Genomic DNA, 23,220 nt, shown 5'->3' with positions numbered 1-23,220 from the left:
GCAGCCGTTGCCAGAGAAGCTATTTGATGGTTACTAGCTCAGTTTTCATTTCAGTTGCACCTGGGCGGGCACTCTTCCACCGCAAGCGGTTCTAGGAATTCGCCTGCTTGGCACCTCGCGTCCTTTAACTTCTTTTCTAGCTTTCATCTACTGCACTTCCCCTGCGTCCCGCTCTCTCCTAGCCTCCGCAGGGCTGGAGAGTACAGGTACGCTGGCCGCGGTTTCCACTAATGTTCCCTGAGTGTCATCTTACCGTCCCCTTCGGACTTCTTCCTTCCACGGCCAGGCGGCGGCGGGCTGACGTCACGGGGGCGTGCTGACGCAACGACGGGGGCGTAAGCACGCTGTTGGGAGGGGGAAGCTTGGGCTTGGACGGCTTCCTTTTGGTTGCTGCGGGCACGCTTCGGAGTTCTGATGCCTGGGGCTGTGGTGGGTCCCGGAAGTTAAGGGCTCTCGCGTCCATCCAGAGCTAGACTAGCTCTTTTCTGTGCATACCTGCCGCTTCGCCCAGACTTGACTGCCTGGGTTGGGGGAAAAGGCAGCGAGGAGGCTTGTATTCCTAGGGAGGGTGTGGTGTTTGGGACAGAAGGGCAGATCTTACTTGATGGTTTTGTCCAGAACTAAGCCCATACACTGCCGGCTTTCTTACTCTTTTGGCTAGCTTTTAAGCGACCGCTGTATAATATACCAGGTTGTAGTAGGCTCCTTATGTGAAGATTCCTCTAAGAAACCTCGGAAACTAAGTCCTCTAGGTTCCTTCTAGGTTTCCAGACTCTATAGGAAACCCCTTCAAATGTGTGGCCTTGAACCGAGCACTTAACGTTCCTGGCTTCAGTTTCCTTATCTGGAAAATGAGGATAATAATAATCACTTTGGAGTGGTTGTAATAAAGAAGGTTAAGTAAACCAATGCCAGGTTTTGAGGATAGGTAGTCAGTAAGGGGTGCTTATTGTTGATTGAGAAAACCATAGCCACAGCGGGGCTGGTGTTTAGGATAACGTCTATTTCGCAGACAAACTTTCCCTGTCACTCATAGTAAGGCTTCAGGTGTTTTTGAATGAATGAGGTTCTTGGAGTACTTTTAAACACCGCTTGGTTAGTTACAGGAACAAACCGCAGAAAACCTGTCTTAGTTTGATTTCCGTACACTTAACACTAAGCATGCATTGGTCATGTTCGTAATTTAACAGCTAGGTACCATTTTCTGCTTCTGGTTTTCTTCTACTTTCAGTTAATGTGTATAAAATAGTTTTTATATCCCCCCAAACCCAAAGGTATGAGAAAATGGCTTTGTTTATATTGTACAAATGAATGAGACCCAAGGAACTGGGTATAACAGTTAGGTTGATATAACATCAACCCACTGGGCTCAGTTCTTTTGGAAGTCCGTTGTTCTCCCTTGGGATCTGGTTTAGTGGTACTCAAATTAATGACTACATTGAAGATTTGTAATGATTTTTATAACGAATAGATCTTGAATTGTTTTTGGAAAGTTTTACATAGGTAACTCAAGTCTACAAGTGATTTAAGGAATGGTGATTGACTCAGGATGATTTTTTTTTTTTAATGAAAAAATTTAAAAAGAAGATCTGGTGGGAAAGCAACCACAATAGTGAGCCAAAGGAACCCTACATTTAAGAAACATTCAAACAGACACGACCCCACCTGTAAGTGCTGCTTCACTCTGTTCAAACCTCCCCACAGCTGTGGCTGGCAAAGGTTATTCTCATTTTGTAGAAGAGAAAACTAAGGCTCACTGTGGCTAAGTGTCCGTATCAAGTGGCTCTAAGGATTAAGAACGGGTGAGTCTGGCCCAATATCCTTTCATTTTAATATGCTGTCTCTCAGTCATTAAGGAATGGTTAAATTATGTTCAGGCTACCTATACTCTGTTTGAAAAAGAAGAAATAATACTTTCAGAAGATTTTCTTCAAATAGTAGGTTAATTTTGGTATTTAATGGGATAAACTGTCATTTTCTGGAACAGATGTGTGGAGGAATACATTTAGAAGGTCATGGGTAAGTGAGGTGTTCTATTTGGTCTGTACTGATCTCTTGGTATTCTAATTCGTTCATTGTTTTTCATGTTCTTATCACCAGTGGAAACAACTTTTGATTTCTTCGAAAGTTTTTCTAGGAAACGAATGTTGGGATTTCATCTGAGACTCTAGTAACCAGCTTCATTGCTTCTACTCTTCTCCCCTCCATGTACCTAGTTCATTCTCCAAGATACCACTGGATTTGTCTTTTAAAGACACACCTCTGATCTGTTATTACCCTGCTTAAAATGGTTTAATGGTCTGTCTTAACCTTTAGGAAAAAGTTCAAGCTCTTGAGCTTGGCATACAGTGACCACTGTCACTGAGCCCAGTCTCATACTTTGCCACTTGCTCTTGCAAATCATGTCCCCTCATGATTCCCTCCTCTTGCTTGTACTTGACCTTGTACCTAGAATGCCCTTTTCTCTTCCGTTTTGTCACACTCACATTTGTTCTTCAGGGCTCTACAATTTCTCCTCTAGTGAACTTTGCCTAGTGTGTAGAATGGTGAGAGAAACGAGCAGCATTCCTATATCTACTTTGTGTTTTTTGCTGATGATTTCAGTGAAGTTTTCAATAGAAGCTATGTGCTTTTGTTTGAGGCCACTGGGAGCTAGTTTTCCAAGAATTAATGTTTGGCAAAACAAATTGAAATCTGTGAGATTCTTGTGCTTTTTTCCAGAGAGATTAGTTTTAAATACATATTTGTCTGCAGCTGGTTTGCTTACTGAGACCAATCTAGATGCTAAGGAAGGTCATGAACTGTCATCTTTCTTTTCTCTGACTGAGGCCGGCATTACAGTCCCCGAACAGCCATCCCTCAAATGCTTGTTGTTGGCCAGAATGGAACATAGTTTAGTGAGTGTAGCTGGGTCAGCATAAGCCATGACCACGCCTGGAAAAAGCTTTAAGTACATCCCCTTTTGATAGGGGCCTGGTAAAGTCATCTCTGTATAGGAAATTTAATTCTTTAGACATTAAAATATATTTAAATTGGTAGTCTTGAGGGGTTTGATTATTAAATATGTGTGCAGCATATGTCTTTGTCTCACCAACCAAGTTGTACAGAAGTATAATGTATTTGTCCTTTGGCAGTACATTCCACGTAATTGAAAACATTTTCTTGTGAAACGTCTGCTTTTCCATCCAAGAATACATTTGGTCCACTAAAATGATAGCACTTTTTATAAAGGTGGGACTCTTTATGCTAAAGGAAATTATTACATTGTTTTTCGGCACACGTATGGTTTGGGTCATAGTATTGTCACAACACAAAAATAGCGGAGTGTCTTGGAAACTTTGAACAATTTTTATCCTAGATATACTTCTAGATTGTGAGAATATAATTGCTAATAATTTCTATGGATATATCTGAGGATTAAACAGTTCTTTATGTTTCGAGGAGTCAATAATGAAGAGAACATTTTTGAATGTTGGGCCAAAAATCATTCTAAAATCTCTGTTTTCACAACGTGTTAATTTTATTTGTTTATCCTTTAAGATAAGACATAGTTACTTTTTACAGGTGATGAAGCAGGAAAATGTTGTATGATTTCATTTTATGATAAAACTTTAGAAAAATTGTATAAACAGATACCAATAACCCGCAAAGCCAAGTAAAAACTCATGTAAAATACTGATACCAAACTGAATCTTATAAAATATGTCTACAAATTGAAGATCCCTAATCCTCTTACATTAATTTTTGAACTTTTATTCCAAATATAGGAAACATTTTTCTTTTAATGATCCCTAAAAAGATGAATCAGTGAGGTGAATAAGTAAAAAGCATCTGTCTTGATTTAATCACATTAACTACTCTAAACGTTGAGCCTTCTCTCCTTCCATTATTGCTTTGGTTTTATAAGGCTTGTAGGTGCTGGAGATTCAGATATAAATAAGGTATTCTTTCTTGAGATTCCAAAGTGCAAAGAGACAAATTTTAAACAAGTGAATGGATGAAAGGTAAAGAGCAGTTCCTCTGTGAGTGAGGTAGCTATTGGAAGAAAACAAATCAGTAGGTGATAGTACTATTGATGGTAGTGACTTATCCAGATCATATTCTTCTTCGCTCTTAGGTTTGGTTTTTTATTTGATTTTGTGTATCCATATATTTTTAAATTTTTCTAGACTTCAGATAGCTCAAAATATCATTATGCCTACTAACAGATGTTAGCACTTCCACTCATACATGAGTTGCTGGTATTTAAAAAATATAAGCATGCTCTTTATTGGCCTATATCCTAACTATTTGTTTTGGTGGTATATAGAAACTTCAGACAAAAGTAGATAAATTTTTACAGACACTTTAGAAGTGTCTGTAATTTGGAAATATTATGAGTAATTTTCAACTTGTAATTTCTTCACATCTACCCAAAGTATTGAAAATTCTTGAACATATGTATCGTACAATGCAGATTTATAAAAATAAATTACAAAGAGGTAACATATTTCTGAAAAAATGCAGAAAATCTTAAATATAACATTTGATTTTATATGAATATAAAATAAAGTCAGGGAGACACATTATTGTATAATGGAGTTATGAAAATACAGCCTTAACGATTGCCAAAACATGAACTCATTACTTCAAATGGAACAGTTCTGAAGAAATTCACGAGTATTCACATTTTAAAAACTGACATTTGGAGTACCTGGGTGGCTCAGTTGGTTAAGGGTCCTACTCTTGATTTTGGCTCAGGTCATGACCTCAGGGTTTGTGAGATTGAGCCCTGCATTGGGCTCTTCACTGACAGTGCAGAGCCTGCTTGGGATTCTCTCTCTGTCCCTCCTCTACTTGCGTGTGCGTGCTTGTGTGCTCTTTCTCTCTCTCAAAATAAATAAGTTTTTAAAAATTTTAAAATAACATCTTTAAGTTTGAGTGAAAGCAGTTAACTTAGTAAAACTTAGAAGTATTGTCATCTATTTATTATCACCAAAGAATATCCTAGATTGAGCTGGGAGATCGGAATAAATTAATTTAATTTTGAAAGGTCTACTTTCAAAGGAATAACTTAATCTTCCTTGTAGGAAGTCTACTTTCGAAAGTATATTAGATTTCTACTATTCTAGGCATAAATAACCTACATTTCCTATTGGGGAGATAAAACCAAACTGAGGACCAGAGTTAACCATAGATTTTACATTTGTCTTCTAGTTTGACTGAATTAAGATATTATAATACTCAAGAAATAGATTAATAAAAATTTCTGCATTCTTATGGTTATGTAGGAAATAACAGGCCTTTTGGAAACTTTGGAAACTGGCAATTGTTGAATGGTGGTGCAATGCAATTTTGATACTTTTTAAATTAGTATCACAATGAGTAGCAATTATAATTTCTATTTTGTCTGAAATATTACTCTTTACACATGTTTAAGATTTCTATTTTACAGGGTAATGACAGAAAAAAGAATCTACTGAAATTTAATGATTAAAATATTTCCTAACTTTCAGCTTATGAGAAGTTGTTGTGGACGCCATTTATAAATCCGTTCACCAAATTTATGGAGAAATCCGCAGTTGATGGAAGTCATTCAGAAGAATCATGTCCTCATTTGAAAAGTACCCCAGAGAACGAACGTTTACCACAGTCTCTCAGTGAAAGTCATCTCAGGTGGTCTTCTCAATGCTAGCAGGGGATATCTGATTTTCTGACTTCAGGGTGTCATGATTTGTCCATAGTGTAAATTATTTGAATCAAACACAGCATCCTTACAAGACTATCTTCTTCATATTTGGCAATTCATGTATCTATTTAACCTCCTTACAAATATACTCATTTGGCAGAATTTGACTAGTTTTTGGAATCTTAATGAAAGCAAATGAAAATGAAAACCTTAGCTATTGAGAATTATTGAAGTATTAAGCCTTATAGCTAAGGTAAATGAAAAAATAAATACAGTGGAACTTTGGAAATGTAGCTGATGAGTATGAATTCACTGTCATTTGGAACATTGCTATATAACAAATACCTGTCATATTTTGCTATCTTTTTTAGAACAGAGAATACACTTGTTATTTATATGATTCATTGCTCACCAATATGACGGTCTTAAAAACACCATTATTGTCACTGTTGATAGGACAATCCAGCTTCTAGTTTAGCTTGTTGTAAGTGACGATAATATTTGTTCATATATAACCATTCTTGACTTTCTTCTGCCTGTGGTTTTTAATAATGGACAATTGTCATTTATAGCCCACCTCTTAGGCTCATCCTGTTAAGCCAGCAGTGCGTAAGAACACAATCTGCTTTCTGACATCGCCTCTAAGATGCCGTCAGTTGTTGATGAGCCATTGTATTGCATTTTTAAAGAAAGAAAAAAGCTGCCTATTAAAGAAAGACACAGTGTTTTCTTATTACATGGAATTTTATTTATAAATATTGGAAAAGCTCCTTCAAACTTAATTACACATAGATTTATTTTACTTTAAGTAACTTTATGCTTATATAAAAATGAAATGTAAGTGAAATAAAGCAGGGTATTCTCAAAAAATTTTTATACTCAAAATCCAACTCTTCTGAGTCACTTTTTGACTCAGAGTCATCCTTGCTATTGAGAGTATTGATCATATGACATTTCTTAGGAGCATTTTTAACTGAAATAAGATTTATTGGTGCTGGGCTGTTAATTATGATATATAGCAAGCCTATATCAGTGTCTTCTTCTGGAATGTTGCTGAGTATTCGTGCTTCACCAGCTCCTTCATCCCCTCTATGACCTCCATTCCTAGGGGTTAGAAAGTGTGCATCCATCTCTGGCATGTTCTTGAAAGCACTGTCCTTCCATTCTGTGAGTTTTAGGCATGTGCAGGAAAGACTGCTCAGGACTGCCTCTTGACTAACAAAGATGACAAGAAGCATCCTGATTTCAGGGTGTAAAAATGTGACCAAAGAAATATTTCTTCCAGTGATGCCCAGTAGTGCCTAGGCAATCAAGAAGGCAAATATTAATAGTTCTTTTTGAATGATGATTATTATAAAGCCAAATGTGAAAGAATTTTTGAGTTCTGGAGAGCTTGAGTTCTTTTGGTTCCATTTGGTTAGCTTATTTATTCTTCTGCGGAATCTTTCTGTGAGCAGTAAGTTTTTAAGAAACAGTTTGGCAGTAAGGTCTAGAAAGACAAATCTTTTGGGTTTAGAGTAGGGAGAAGGAAGGGAAATAAAAAAAGACATAAACATTCACACCAAATCATTTTACAAACTAGAAAAGAGATACTCAGTAATTATCAAGTAGCACAGTGAAACATTGCTGTTGGTCATTTTTGTATTTTACATATCTCAATGTTTTAAAAACTGTGTATATTAAGTATAGAAAAATAGGGGAGTATAGGAAAAATTCCATACATTTTCAGTGACAGTTTACTGTAACATTTTGGAGAGCAGCGTTTAGAACTGTAATATTTAGTCAAGCTGTGCTATATTTTCATAAAAAATATAACTAGTTTATATGACATATTTAACTTTGTGCATATCTAGTGGAAAGCAGGACATCCTCAATGGAAAGACTGACCTGGAAGGAACATTTAAGGAGTCTGAATTAGCAACCTGTTCTCTAGAATTATTTTCACCATTATTTAAGGATACCATTGAAGAGATTAGTTTTGAAAATGTGAGTACTTGATTTATGAACATCTAATAAAATAAAGCTAGTATAATACTCAGAATGCATTAACTGTGGTCTCATATTAATGTAGTTATGCTCATATGCTGGTATTTGATATAAAAAAAATTGCAGGTTTATCTTCTTTATATCTATGTTATTAATGGCATTTTTTTCCTCCAAATATCATCTCAGGCATGCCCTTGATAAGAAGATAAGCAGAAAATGTATACCTTGGTGCTTGACCTACCTAAATTTGGACTAGAGTGTCAACTTTCGCAAGAGTGAATGTAAACTAAAATATTCTGAGAGATGAATAGATCTATTTTCTGTAGTGTTATAGGGAATAGAAACCTGTATTCTCAAATTTCAGTGAACTAAATTTTGAGTTAGAGACAAAAAATAGATTGTATTCTATTAGTTTTGTTAAAGTAAATGCTTGAAATACTTTAGGGCTTAAGCCCGTATTTGGATTTCATTACTTTAATGTATAATATAAGATACTATTTACTATTAAAAAACTTTGCAAAATTTACTCATACTATGTGCAAAAATGATTTTGTTACTAGAATAAACTATTCTTTGATAATCGCAACATTGTATTTTAGAGTGTCTTAATGCTATATCTTAAAACGTGTATGTGGTTCTTGTCAGGCTAATCTTTTCGCATCCAGTTTGAAGGTTTCTAAACAGTAGGAAAAATTAACAAAAGAATTAGACACTTTTAAACATGTAAAACAAGCTTTAGAACATCTTCTTAAAAAGACAGAATACCAACAAGTAAGGACCCTAAGCACTAATTTAATAGATCTATTTCTCAATTGATGGGTTTACTACTTCTGAAACTGTAGTAATTAAAATATTGGTATATTTGAAATGGAAAGAATGCCTGAATTTTTGCTTGGAATAGCAATCATTAAACTAAACCCTTACTCTTAATATTTCAAAAATAGTTCTACATGAAAGCAGCATGTTTTTTTTGGAAAATATATATGTATCTTCTGTCTCAAAAAGTCTCATTTGGTATATTTCATTTCCACTTACAATAAAATTTTCTTAGAATTTAAGCTGTATTTATACATTCATTTATTGTTTTGAGGGTAACAGTTTGCTGAAAGGTAATTCACATACCTTTTGAAATGTACAATTCTGGTGATTTGTAGTATATTTACAGAATTGTGTAGCAGTCACCACACTGTTAGAGTGTTTCCATCTCCACTCTTATCTCCCACCCCCCAATTACCCCTCCTTCCCCTAATAGCTACTTTCTGTTTTTAACAATTTTCTGATACTGGACATTTCACATAAATAGGATCCTATAATATGTGGTTGTTCATAACTGCCTTCCATTTAAAATAAGTCTTCAGGGTTCACCCATGTGATGTGTAGCACACATCAGTGCTTCCTTCCTTTTCATTGCTGAATAATATTTCACTGTATGGCAATACCATTTTTATTTGTCCATTCTTCAGTTGATGGATGTTTGGGTTGCTCCTGCTTTTTGGCTGTTATGCATAAAACTGCTGTTAACATTCACTTACAAGTTGTATTTACCCAAGAGAAATGGAACTATCTGTATGCCAGGCAGTCCATGGTGTACCTTTAGAGAGTCCAAGAGTGGGCTCCATGCAGTCCGTGAGCCCTCTGAAAGTGTGTGTACAATTTTGCATTATTTGTACACGGCATAAATGCCTTTGGGTGAAAGGAATTCATAGCTTTTTCACCTTCTCAAGCAGGAGTATGACCCTCAAAATGATTAAACATTTTTCTATGTTCTTATTTAAAATGTCTACATAGAATTCCTTTACTAATGTGCTGTAATTCTTTAAAACATTCTCACTTGATAGAATTAAGGTTGCTGATCTTTTTAACCTATTTATAAACAGTACCTTGAGCTTCTTTGTATGTAAGATTTAAAAAAAAATGTTTACTTAAATTTTAAAAAAATGTTTATTTCTTAGAGAGAGACAGATGTGAGCAGGGGAGGGGCAGGGAGAGAGACAGACACAGAATCTGAAGCAGGTTCCAGGTTCTGAGCTGTCAGCACAGAGCCTGATGCGGGGCTTGAACCCACAAACTGTGAGATCATAACCTAAACTGAAGTTGGACACTTGACCAACTGAGCCATCTAGCCACCCCAGATTTTTGTGGTTTTTATGTCATTGGCTTGTACAGTTTGAGGTGTTATTTAGAAATTAGGTATATAATTAACTTCATAAATTGTAGACACAAAATGATTTGAAACACTGTGGCAAAAAACTGGTGATTTTTTAAAAAATCTAAACTGTGCATAAAATTGCCCATATTAATTTCTTAAGTGATGCTTATTCTTCTTTCTACTTTTGTATGTAGAGAAATACGCTGGTGAGCACTGATTTATAATACCTTTTTTTATAGGTAGGGGACAGTTTATCCAGTATGTTAGAGAAGCTAACTGATAATGAAAGTGAAAATACTGTAAGTCTTTTTACACTTTGTGTCTACTCTGACATTTTTTATGTATATGCTGCTTGTGTTTATAAAATTAACATTATCCACATTGTGAGATTTCTAACTCTTACATTATATTTGCTAAAGAATCTAAAGAAGAAGGTACTTGAAAAGGAGACCTATATTCAAGAACTTTCTTGTTTGTTTCAGAATGAAAAGGTAAGCAAATTCTGAGCTTAATTCATCATATTTCTTAATATTGACTCCCTCTTTTCCCTCTTTCCATTCTGGCCCCCATATCCTCAAAAATAGATCTAGGAAGGTTTTTAGATTATTTGGATATTTTATGAGTTTTTATGAAATATCTTTTTTTTCAGTTTTCTTAAAGATTTTTATATTTAAGTCAGAGTAATTGATATAAATCACTATACATTAGGAACTATACATAAATGTGTGTTGTATTTAAATTTTTGTATAAATTAAGGAATTTTGGTATTTGTAGGAGCATTTTATTTATTTAGGTTTAAATATTTGTTTATTTTGAGAGAGAGAGAATCTGAAGGAAGCTCCACTCTCAACTCTCAGCGAGGAGCCCAAGATGGGGCTTGATCTCACAACTGTAAGATCATGACCTGAGCTGAAATCGAGAGTCTGACGTTTCACCAACTGAGCCACCCAGGTGCCCCTGTGGAACCATTTTAGACACAATTTACTTAGGATAGGTAGGAATTTTCAAAAGGAGATTATCAGGAATCATTAAATAAAGTGGGAGAGAAGAAAATAGCCCCATAGTTTTATATAAAATATATTTTATAATGGGGGAGATCATGGTTAATGTAAAGTGGTACTTTGCTTTCTAATCAACTTTTTAGATCATGTCTAAGTATGGATAAAGATTTTTGATAAATAACACATTTTTTTTTTCTCTGTTATAGGCAAATGCTTTGAAAGCAAACCGTTTTTCACAGTCAGTAAAAGTAGTACATGAACGACTACAGCTCCAAATTCATAAAAAGGAAGCAGAGAATGATAAATTAAAAGAATATATAAAGGTTGTAAATATTCATTCACTTTTATAGCTTAAGTGATAAAATTAATGAACAACTATAAAGCCTTTCCTTAGTTCTGGTATTTGGTGGTTTTGGAAGAATTTGATCTGAGTGTTGCCATGGGAAATACATATTTGAGGCAGTTCTTAAGATTTCTGGCCCATCTCAAGATTTGGTTCCAAATCCCAGTATAAAAATACTCGCTCTCTTGAGTACCAATCTAGGGAGGATTTCTAGAGGTTGAATATCTTTAAAAATCTTTCCCATTATATAGTTAATTTATGTTTATTGTGGAAAATTTGTAACATATAAAGGAGAGAATTAAAATAACTTAAAAATATAAAAACCATTGTCAATGTTTTGGTATATAGAATTCTTGTCTATTTTCTACATCCACACATAAATGTATACTCTCACATTATTATGCAGTCAATAAATGTGTATTATTTTTATGCTTGTCATTAATGATGACAACTTTAAAAATCAGTTAACCTAGCTTTGGTATTTAGACAACTGAGTAGCATTCTTGTCACACAGTTTTTTAGCAGTGTAATTAAGGGGGAGTTTTTGGTTTAAACTCAGTGGTTTAAATATTCTCTTGGAAACCTCCCAGGCACTTTGAAAGAAGAATTTGAGGATCTATGATAGGACACAAGCTAACTGGATTTATTGTCATTATTTTTGCTGAAGAAAAAGATGCAGTGTTCTCACTTTAAGGAAAGTGTGCAAAGATAACTCCCATTGAATGTGAGCGCATCTGTGTTAAATTCGTTTGCTTTTGCAGGTGTTTGTAACCTGTGGTGTGTTTCAAGACTTCCCTGGGGATGTTTTGGTTTTTTTCTTCAAGGAGGAAAAGCTTTTGCCCAGTAAAGGGACATTAGGCAGGCTTATGTGGAATGTAAATTTTGTCCTTTGTGCTCCTACATGTTCTTTTAAGCACTTTCCCCCATGGATCCCCTGTGGTGTCCTGGGGCATCACAGATGAGCTGGGGTTGATACTGCCTGCCTCTGTCGTGAACATGTGGTCTGACACCGCAGATCATCATCTCTCACAGTTTCTCTCACAAGTTTTAGTTATGTCCTCAAAGGACAGTGAGGAAGTTTTTGGAAATATGTTTCTTCAATTTCAAAATGAAATATTAAATGACTTTTTAAAGTTAGTTTTAGCTATTTTTATATAGAGGGCGAATATAAGACTAAAATCTTAAGATTTTTGTTATGACATTCAACATTTTGAGTTTAAATTCCTTTACAAGAATACCGCTGTTTAGAAATAATTACAAGAGATTGCATTAGGTTACTGACTTTTCTACATTCCCTCTAACAGTTTTGGAATTTAAGGCATGAATTGGGGGATCAGAGTTTAGTTCTTCGATTAGGTTTCACAAGGTTCTTTTTAGAATACAAAGATAACTCAGTTTGACAACAAAAATCTCAGTTATTTCGTATTTTAGTTTTGACTCAGTTGAGTCAGTTTCTTATGTAGGTCTTTAAAAAAATTAAAATTATACTTTAGTTCTCAGAGAACTATCCCGAAGATATTTGGAACCCAGTTTTCTTTCTGGATCTTTATGTAGCAGTTAGATAAAGAATATTTTCACAATTTAGAAGACACAGACTAATTATAATGTACAGCATGTGTAGTTCTTTGGAAATTGGGAAAGGCTGCTAGTTGTTTTAAATGTGTTTCTGTTCATCTGGCAAAAGACTGAGGAGTTATTTATTTTGAAACCATAAAAATAATTTGATAATTTGTATACTCCCTAATAGTGATCAAATTGAGATGGAAGTGAGAATGTCCTGGCTGGAACCTTATTCCAAAAAAATTATTTCACCTTTGGTGTTGAAAATGGTTTCTTGCTGCAAGTGTAGCAATTATTTGTGGTGTGATAGTGACACCCTGTGGTTTCCTGGAGGAATGACAGCTGTATTTCCTGTGGAGTCTTCAGGAGACTTGGACTGCTCTTTGTCTTGTTTTCGTCCTAATGAAAACTTTCTTATGAAAAAGTGCTTATGAAACTACTTAAGAAAAATTTCATGGGATTTGTTTTTAGTTTAAGTAGATTTCTAAAGACTGTTTAAGAATGTTTTGTTACTTTTCTTAATCTACCTAGTTTACTTTTCAAAGAGAACAAGTCTTTAAATCTTATTTAAGATGTACTTTCTAATCTAAATTTTAGTGGAAGTTAAGAAGCATAGTTTTTATTGATCATGGAGTTGAATCAAAAAACCCAATCTTTTACTGTGACTCCTTTGATTTTTTTCCATTAAAATGATTGCCCAAGACATCATTTAGGTTAAACTGAAACCTAAATTCTGTAATAATTTAACTTTTTTTCAGTATTATACAATTTTCAAAAAATGTAAAAGCATTAAAATCTTAAGTCTCTAAATTATTAGATATTTAGTAGTCAAATACTTTAAATACAAAGTCATAAGATAATTCAAAATAAAAGTATGAGAATTATCACACTAAATCATGGCCATCATCCACCGATCCTAATATTCTGTCTCTAGTTATGCCACCAAGAGATATGTAAGGAAACAGTGACGCCAACTAACATCGTTAAAGTCAGTGGATAGAAACACATCCCTCAGCCCCTCAGACGTCTTTTTACCCTTACTAACTCTTATGGACCTGATCGTTATTAACCTTTCTAAGCCTCTTTAGTCTTGGCATAATAACTTCCATAAAATTATTGGATAAAGCAGTACTTTTTTTGCCCTTGATGTAACTCTCTTAACTGTCCAGGCATTCCCCCTGATTCTAGTAAATTAAAATTTGCTAAATAAGCCTATGTTTATCTCATCTCTTTTTTGATCTATAGATTTTGATCATATGTCCTTTAAGCCTTTATCATTGCAAGTAAAGAGTCCTAATGTGTAGGGAGCTACTGATACCTTTGAGCTTTGTGTATCTTGTTTGAATGGTCTCCAGCTCAATTATGTTTTTTTGATTTTCAGTAACTAGTACTGTGTATAATATTCTAGATGTGAAAAATTTTAAAAGTCTAGTTAATTATGAAAGTTTTAAGAAAATGCTTGTACCGTAATCACCAATATTAGTATCTTTAATAAGAGGATTAGTTTTCTGTAGGCTTGTATATTTTAAATTTTCATTCTATAACTGGTTACAAATAAACATTGGTGAAACTACCTTTCTTTACTGCTTTACTTTTTACTAATCCTGTGATTAGTCCTTTTGATAAAATCTATGAAAGATTACATATTTTTACAATTTTACATAAAGATCAGAATTCTGAAATAATTTAAATATTACTAATATATTTTTTTTAGAACTTAGAAACCAAGATAACTGGATGGAACTCAGAATTGAGAAAGAATAAGCATGAAGCTGTAGCAATGAAAGAATCAAGTAGGCAAAAAACTATAGCTCTAAAAAAAGCATCTAAAATTTACAAACAAAGGCTTAAACACTTTACTGGAAACATGGAAAACCTTACCTCCCAAATTAGAGATCGGGTAAGTATTTATAAATTCTTTCTTAACTGTTCTATATACTTAGTTTATGTAGTTAATGTCATAATGCTTAATATAAATCTTACTCTTCTCTTAATGCTACTGATACTAGAAAAATTTTACTCCCTCTACTCTGTTGCTTTAGTCTTTTTTTGAAAGATTACATAGAACATCACATTGGCATATTGAAACTTACCAGTCTTGCCTTCAGAACTTTATCAAAGGATATGTTAAATGTGTCCCAGAGCATCTAATGCAAACTAAGGGTAATGCTTCATACGTATTCCCCCTTGGAAACGGACAGTGTATATTAGCACATTAAAGGCCCTGAGTAGGCCTTCAGTAAAGTAAGACAGAATGATGAAGAGTATTGAACTCATAATTTCTCACCACTTATTTAACCACGGACCTCTTGTTTTACCCACAAAACAACTCTTGGAACGGGTTCTAAGGAACACCAGTTTGGGAAATGCTGATTTATGTTATTAGACCATATGACTTCATTCAGTAATTCACTTCATTTGAACTGTGTAATGCACTTAAAACCATTCGCTGACGTAAACACACCATGTGAAAGTTATCTTTGGGTGTAGTACAAAGTTGAAAATTGAACTTAGTGCTTTGTTGTTTTCGATGGATTATTATATTTGTTCAATTAGCAGTTAATAAAATATTTACTCTTTTTAATGTCTCCCTGGTATTGCACCTCTTAAGAACTTATGTCAAGGCTTGTAGCATTATTCGAGGCTTTTAGAAAAGGAAACGGACATGTATAAACTCTTGTGTAAACAAAGCAGCTTAATATTTTATAAGCTCAGGTGTTAACATTTAAAGATGATCTACATTCAGACCCAAAAGAGACAAAAAGAAGTGGGGACAAAGTTCATAATCTAGAGGGTTAGAAGACTTAGTTGAATACCTGAAAATGTTACTGAGTGGAAAAGCTAATCAAGTCCTTAACGGTCTCAGGCTTTTCCTCTTTAAATAGCATCATGTCACTCATGCTTCTGCTCTTGGTATAGGAGGGCTCTTCCACTTGTTAACCTTGGGCGAGGTACTCAACCTCACTTCCTTCAGTTTCCTTATCTACAAAATAAGAGATAGGCAATATTATTATCTCATATTGTTGTAGGGAGGGATAAACGACAAAATACATTGGAAAGCACATTTGCCTTGGCGGTCCTATATTTTTTGCCATATTGGCCTACTTTCTATTCCTCTCATACACAGAGATTTGTTGTTTGCTTTTATCTCTGGCTGTAATGTTTTTCTCGGGTTCACGATAGCTGGTTCTTTTTTTAATCATTCAGGCATCTTTTAATTTTGTTCCCTTAAATAGTTTATTGTCAAGTTGGTTTCCATATAACACCCAGTGCTCATCCCAACAAGTGCCCTCCTCCATGCCCATCACCCCCCACCCCTCCCCGCTGCCCCCATCAGCCCTCAGTTTGTTCTCAGCATTCAAGAGTCTCGTATGGTTTGCCTGCCTGCCTCCCTCTCCCCAACTATTTTTTCCCCTTCCTCTCCCCCATGGTCCTCTGTTAAGTTTCTCCTCTTCCACTTATAAGTGAAAACATATGGTATCTATCCTTCTCCAGGCATCTTTTTAATTGACATCTCATCAAAGGGGCTTTCCTTGACCACTCCTTTTGAGGTAGTTCCTCAACTATTTTATCATGTCTTAAATTTTCTTCATAGCATTTATTTTACAGATACAATTTCTAAGTATCTTTATATTATAGTATATTATCCAACTTATAATTTATACACACACACAGATTCCAACTTATACTTCATACTGCAACCTAAAATATAAACTATGAAAACAGAATACTAGGCTTTATTCAGTGTATCAACAATATTACTATAAAGAAAGTGTAAGACAAAAAGTGGTTGAATGATGGAAGGAAAGAAAAAAGCCCCCAGTAAATATTAACTGCTATCATTGCTACTTCTGGATCTTCTGATTAATAATTATTGGCACTTTTGTCTTCCTAGTGAGTTTGTTGTTCAGTGGAATGTGGGCAGGGGGCACAAACACTGTGTCTCTCTAGATGGGTTTGTAAAGGGTAGATTCATTTGACAGTTATTTATTGAGAGTCTCCTCTATGACAGGCACTATTCAAGGCCCTAGCAATGAATAAAACAGACAAAAATTTCTATGTCTGGGAGCTCACACTCAAAATGGATAAAGCCATCACTATAATTTTCATCTCTTTGCTAACTAACAGTAACCGTGTCTGAAGGCCAGTGGGCGTGACCTCTACAAAACAGCTTGACATCATCATAGCAATGACAAATAAGGCTGCCTTATTAAATGCTATGGAATTATGGAATTGCAGAGCTTCTGTATTTACCATAGAGGGCTTCTTTCTCCTCCATGTGCTTATTCGGTTGTTAGCATCTCCTATACGTAGAATGCAAAATGAAAGGTTTAGGAAATAGGAAGGAAATTATCCTCATTAATTATGAAACATTGTTTGAAAATAGTTATGTCAACATCCTTAAAATGTTGTGTTGGAGCTGCTGCTATGTGCATATAAAGCAATACTAATAATCAAGATTTTATCAACATTTACTTTAAAAGTTTCTTATATTCAGAGTTGTACACTAAAATTTTCTATATCAAAAGTTCCATCCTTTATAGGATGAACGTTTCCTTATTTATGTTGTATTTGTGTTTAGGGACCTGCACAAAAGCACAATTACAAGATGAGTACTTAACGTATTTTTTAGGAGGCCAAGCTGTCTGAAACTATTTCAGCTTCCAATGCCTGGAAAAGTCATTATGAGAAAATTGTAATAGAAAAAACGGAAGTGGAAGTTCAGATTGAAACAATGAAAAAGTAAGAAAAAAAATTAGAAACTTTTTATGTTTAATAAGTGTTTTCAGTTCTTTCCTCTTTTATTTATTTTTTTAAAAACGTTTTATTTATTTCTAGGAGAGAGAGAGAGAGACAGCATGAGCAGGGGAGGGTCAGAGAGAGAGGGAGTCACAGACTGAAACAGGCTCCAGGCTCTGAGCTGGCAGTCAGCACAGAGCCCGACGCGGGGCCTGAACCCACGAACCGCGAGATCATGACCTAAGCGAAAGTCGGACGCTTAACCGACTAAGCCACCCAGGCGCCCCTGTTCTTTCCTCTTTTAAGCAGTTTGCATTTTGGTTCTTCTGGGTTACATGTGGCAAAGCTTATCCATATGATTTGATATTTTTGCTATTTAGAATTCTGTAAACTTTTCTTATTCTATTACAAAAATACAATAAAATGATTACCCATTAAAAAGTGCATTGGCTAGGAGGCCTGGGTGGCTCAGTTAAGTGTCTGATTTGATTCCGGCTTAGGTCATGATCTCATGGTTCAGGAGTTCGAGCCCCACATCGGGCTCTGCACTATCAGTGCAGAATCCACTGGTTAGGATTCTCTGTTTCCTTCTCTTCCTGCCCCTCTCTGCTTGTGCACTCTCTCTCTCTTTCAAAAATAAATAAACATTTAAAAAAGTGCATTGGTGTTCCCATTTTGAACTTTGTAGGTTAATATTTGGTATTTGAGTATGTGTCATCTATCATTTGCAATAAATATTAACACTACTTTGTCTTAAAATGGAAGTGATATTTCTCTACTGAGCAAGAATGTACAAATAAGAATATATAACAGAGTTTACAATAAAAACATCAATGCTTTCAAAATCCTAAAAATTATTGTTCCTTTAAGTGCCTTAATAACATAACAAAGAAAAATCAATGATTCAAAATGCGTATCTTTTAATCAAATTTGTTACTGATAAACTTAACAATAATGAACCCTGAATATTTGTTTTTAAGTGTTTTATTTTTTGTATGTTGTCTTCAGTTTTATCATTGTAAACTAGCATGTATAATTTGTTCCTAAAGGTCAGGTATTTATTGCCTCACTTTAACTTTGTCCCTGAGATTGTGTACACATATGTGCATGTGTGTGAATGAGAGACGACTTTTGGATAAGAGTTCAGACATTTTATTGAATAGTGAAGAGAATGGTGTGTAATTTCTCATTGGCTTCATCGATGGATAATCAGTGTTACTCAGGTTGTAACCTGATAGCTAACTGTTTCCTGTTTGCCTTGGTCTGTGACTTGTATTAACTTTTGCAATAGTGCATCCTACCAAAATAATTTCAGAAGCACACTTAAAAAGCATTATTTGAATGAAAGTTGCTGTGACTTTTATGAAATACATCAATTATCTCACAAAGGCAAATTACTAATCTTTTGGAAGACCTGAAGAAAGTGGAAGATGCTGGAAAAAATTCATGTGAAGAAATTCTTAGAAAACTTCACTCAACTGAAAATGAAAATGAAACTCTGAATCTTGAGAATACAAAATTAAAGGTAATACGTGTTCTTGTGTGTATGTGTATATATTGTCTAATGACAACTTAGTAGAAGTAGCTGGAAATAACATCATGCTGAGGATAGTGCTGTTGTGTCATTTTGTCCTTTACATTTGTCAGGGTAGAAGAGCATCATAATAATATGTAACTTCTAAAACTATATATTCATATCTACATATCTGTACATACACAGTATAGACACATATTTGTATATGCATTTGTAAGTGTTTATAGTTGTATACACAGATACATGTTAAAGTTTTCAGCAATATTAAATAAGATTTATGAAGTTGGACAACTGTCTCAATATTTAAAAAAAATTTATTCTTTGATTTTAATCTGTTGAATCATCCAAAATTACATTAACTTTAATGTGTAAGTTTTTTTTTCTAGGTGTCATGGTTACGGTAGGATATAACCTCAGGCCTGGTTTGTTTGAAACCAGAAAGTATGTTCTTGGCTGCTTCGTGACCAGAAAGAATTTTCCAACTTAATCAAATCCAAGGGGTGATTGGTTTGTGTGTGTACCAGAGAAAAAAATGGAGTTTTTTATACTTTCTGAGAAAAAAATGTTTGAGTTCTCAATTAGAGATACATGTAACCAGATGAGACTTGATTAAAGATGATGGCATCCTTTGCAGTTTTTTAATACTATTTTTGGAGGATAGTAAATAGAACACAGAAAAGAATCTTTTTGTGTAAAGGAAGACCAGAGTTGGCAGCTCAAGCTGATATGGCATCAGAGAACCTGGCCTCTTTTTAGCTCTCCCCTCTGCCATTCCTGGGTTATGACCCTCACCATCCAGAGTGATTGCTGAAGTGCCTGCCATTATAGCCAAGTTTCAAGCAGAAGGATGCAAGGGGAAAAAGATGAATCGTACCCCCCACCCCTATTTTTTTCATCTCCTGTTTCACTTCCTCTGAGGGAGACTTCTATAAGTTCCATACCACTCTACCTTCTACTTATTTAGGTACACAGCCCCAACTAGGTGCAGGGGAGACTGGGGAATATAGTCTTCTAGTTATCCTGGGCTCTATCCAAATATGAATACTCATTATTTCCTGCAATTTGTTCATGTTTTCCTGTATCTATTCCGATAGTTTTACTATATTTATAATTTGGAATTATTTTTCTTGGTATCTGAGACCTGCCTTAGTTCAGCTCCAATGCTATTTCCCCCACAGTCTTCTCAATTAGGATGAATCTCTCCTCATCAACTCCCATCTTTGTATGCCCAGAATGCCCAGGGAAGGTGTGACACATACTTAGCTCTCAGTGAATATTCATTGAATGAATGTTTAAAATGTTTTATCTTGGAAGAGGAAACAATTTTATTTATTATGTTTATTTCCTTAATTTCCTTGATAACTTTCAGAGAAAGGATTAAATAATATTTCATCAATTATAAATCTAATTTTTAATCACATGGTAAATGGAATTAATTTTAAATTACCAAGGTATAAAAATCATTGAGTTACAGTTTACATCTTCCATCCTATGAATAATTTGAAAACATGTATTTTTAATTCATTATTCTACTGATTTTGTTTAAGGAAAGAAATCTAGGTGTGTTTGGTATATGTTAGTTGCAATGCGAAATTGCCTAGATGTTGCATTTTGTTACTTTTAATGACTAGAATAATTTTAGATTTTAATGTTTCAAATGAAAAAAAGAATCCAGCTGATATAGCTTTCAAGACCCAGTGAGCTCTTCTCTTAAAATTGCAAGAGTTTATTTGGATGGTTATAAGTTCTATTTGTTCATTAAAAGGAGTTGGAAAAACAGAAATGCATAAAGGGAGAAATTAAAAAATCACTTGTAATCTCACAACTCAAAGAAACTAAAGTTACTTAGCATATAATATTGGGGATTTTGGACCACTTACAGTGTTTTGCTGCTATAAATTAAAAAGTGGATAGTTTCCTTGAGTCTTTTTGCACATCTGTGTTCTTAGGATAAATTTCTAGAATTGTAATTATATTATCAAAAGGAAGGCTCATTTTAGTGTTGGTGTTACATATTTCCAAATTACCCATCATAAATGGGTCCTTATATTTTTTTCCAGTACTAGACAATTAAAAAAGAAATCTCTCCAGATTTGATAGGCGATCTCTCTAGTGTTGGAGCTTTAAGTACCATCTTTATCCTGGGGGCTCTTGACTTTATATCTCTAGCCTCGACTTTGCCCCTGAGTTCCAGACAAATATTCTGCTGCCTACTTGAAATTTCCATTTGGATATTTAATAGGTGTCTCAAAGTTAGTATGTTTAAAATAGACTTTCTGTCTAAAAGCCAGAGTAGCCATACAAACTGGCTACTCTTGTAATAGCAAGGGGTGAAGAAAGTAAAGGCAGTAACAAGGGATGAAGAAGGGCATTATATAATATATAATGATTACAGGGTCTATCCATCAGGAAGAGCTAACAATTATAAATGTCTATGCACTGAATTCGGGAGCACCCAAATACATGAAACAATCACAAACAGACAATCTTATGGATAAGAATGTGCTAATAGTAGGGGACTTTAATACTCGACTTACAGCAATGGATAGATCAACTAGACAGAAAATCACTAAAGAAACAATGGACCTGAACGACATATTGGAGCAGATGGACCTGACAGATACATTTAGAATCCTACATCCTGAGACTATGGAATTCACTTTCTTCTCAAGTGCACATGGCACACTCTCCAAGATTGATCACCTACTAGGTCATAAAGCAGCCCTCAATAAATATAAAAAAATTGAGATCATACCATGCACACTTTCAGATCACAGTGCTTTGAAACTTGAAATCAATCACAGGAAAAAGTCTGGAAAACCTCCAAAAACATGGAGGTTAAAGAACACCCTACTAAAGAATGAATGGGCCAATCAGACACTTAGAGAAGAAATTAAAAAATACATGGAAACAAATGAAAATGAAAACACAACAATACAAACTCTTTGGGATGCAGCAAAGGCAGTCCTAAGAGGAAAGTACATTGCACTCCAGGCCTATTTCAAGAAACTAGAAAAAGCGCAAGTACAAAATCTAACAGCGCACTTAAAGGAACTAGAAGGAGAGCAAGAGTACCCCAAACCCAGAAGAAGAAGAGAACTAATATAGAACAGGGCAGCAATAAGCAATATAGAATAAAAAAAAAGTTGACTGATCAATGAAACCAAGAGTTGGTTTTTTGAAAAAAACAAAACAAAATTGATAAACCTCTAGCCAGGCTTCTCAAAAAGAAAAGAGCACCCAAATAGATAAAATCATGAATGAAAATGGATTTATTACAACCAATCCCTCAGAAATACAAGCAATTATCAAGGAATACCATGAAAAATTATGTGCCAACAAACTGGACAATGTAGAAAAACTGGACAACTTCCTAAACACACACGCATTACTAAAATTCAAACAGGAAGAGATAGAAAATCTGAACAGACCCATAACTAGTGAAGAAATTGAATCCATTATCAAAAATCTCCCAATAAATAAAAGCCCTGGGCCAGATGGCTTCCCTGGGGAATGCTACCAGACATTGAAATCAGAGTTAATACCGTTCTTCTCAAGCTATTCCAAAAAATAGAAATGGAAGGAAAACTTGTGGACTAATTCTACGAAACCAGCATCACTTTGATTCCCAAGCCAGACAGAGATCCAGCAAAAAAAGAGAACTACAGGCCAAATCCTAGATGAATACGGATGCAAAAATCCTCAACAAGATACTTGCAAATCGAATTCAACAGCATATAAAAAGAATTATCCACCGTGTTCAAGTGGGATTCATCCCTGGGTTACAGGGCTGGTTCAATATTCGTAAATCAATCAATGTAATACATCATACTAACAAATGAAAAGATAAAAATCATATGATCCTGTCAATAGATGCAGAAAAAGCATTTGACAAAATACAACATCCTTTCTTAATAAAGACCCTCAAGAAAGTCAGGATAGAAGGAACCTACTTAAACATCATAAAAGCCATTTATGAGAAGCCCAAGCTAACATCATCCTCAATGGGGAAAAACTGAGAACTTTCCCTCTCAGATCAGGAACATGACAGGGATGTCCACTCTCACCACTGTTGTTTAACATAGTGCTGGAAGTCCTAGCATCAGCCATCAGACAATAAAAGGAAATCAAAGGCATCAGAATTGGCAAAGAAGAAGTCAGACTTTCACTTTTTGCAGATGAAATGATACTCTACATCGAAAACCCGACAGACTCCACCAGAAGCCTACTAGAACTGAT

General features: G+C 34.8%; 1 protein-coding gene and 1 long non-coding RNA gene across 9 annotated transcripts in view; one reads left to right on the top strand and one right to left on the bottom strand.

Annotated features, from left to right (window-relative positions):
- LOC144237393 (uncharacterized) overlaps window positions 1-292 on the bottom strand; it is a 16,992-nt gene extending 16,700 nt beyond the window's left edge. For both annotated transcript variants that reach the window (XR_013336840.1, XR_013336841.1), the window contains exon 1: window positions 254-292. This is a non-coding gene — a long non-coding RNA (uncharacterized LOC144237393). The remainder of the gene's footprint in view (window positions 1-253) is intronic.
- The window catches only part of ODF2L (outer dense fiber of sperm tails 2 like), a 47,954-nt gene that overhangs the window by 6,478 nt on the left and 18,256 nt on the right, over window positions 1-23,220 (top strand). Inside the window, exons 1-10 of one of the 7 annotated variants that reach the window (XM_077771058.1) lie at window positions 70-206; window positions 1,588-1,802; window positions 5,496-5,655; window positions 7,522-7,654; window positions 10,043-10,102; window positions 10,223-10,294; window positions 11,011-11,127; window positions 14,422-14,607; window positions 17,341-17,450; window positions 18,837-18,972. In XM_077771058.1, the coding sequence (XP_077627184.1) occupies window positions 5,546-5,655; window positions 7,522-7,654; window positions 10,043-10,102; window positions 10,223-10,294; window positions 11,011-11,127; window positions 14,422-14,607; window positions 17,341-17,450; window positions 18,837-18,972 (924 nt within the window). In that variant the 5' untranslated portion in view covers window positions 70-206; window positions 1,588-1,802; window positions 5,496-5,545. Of the gene's footprint in view, window positions 1-69; window positions 207-382; window positions 1,803-5,495; window positions 5,656-7,521; window positions 7,655-10,042; window positions 10,103-10,222; window positions 10,295-11,010; window positions 11,128-14,421; window positions 14,608-17,340; window positions 17,451-18,836; window positions 18,973-23,220 lie in introns of those variants that run through there. The other 6 variants (XM_077771060.1, XM_077771059.1, XM_077771061.1 and 3 more) reach the window with 6 other exon arrangements.

Source organism: Crocuta crocuta, unplaced genomic scaffold (genome assembly GCF_008692635.1).
Source record: "Crocuta crocuta isolate KB4526 unplaced genomic scaffold, BGI_CrCroc_1.0 scaffold125, whole genome shotgun sequence".
In the NCBI taxonomy this organism is placed as follows: domain Eukaryota; kingdom Metazoa; phylum Chordata; class Mammalia; order Carnivora; family Hyaenidae; genus Crocuta; species Crocuta crocuta.
The sequence above is the reverse complement of the archived record's forward strand: the minus strand, read 5'-3'. Positions and strand labels throughout refer to the sequence as shown.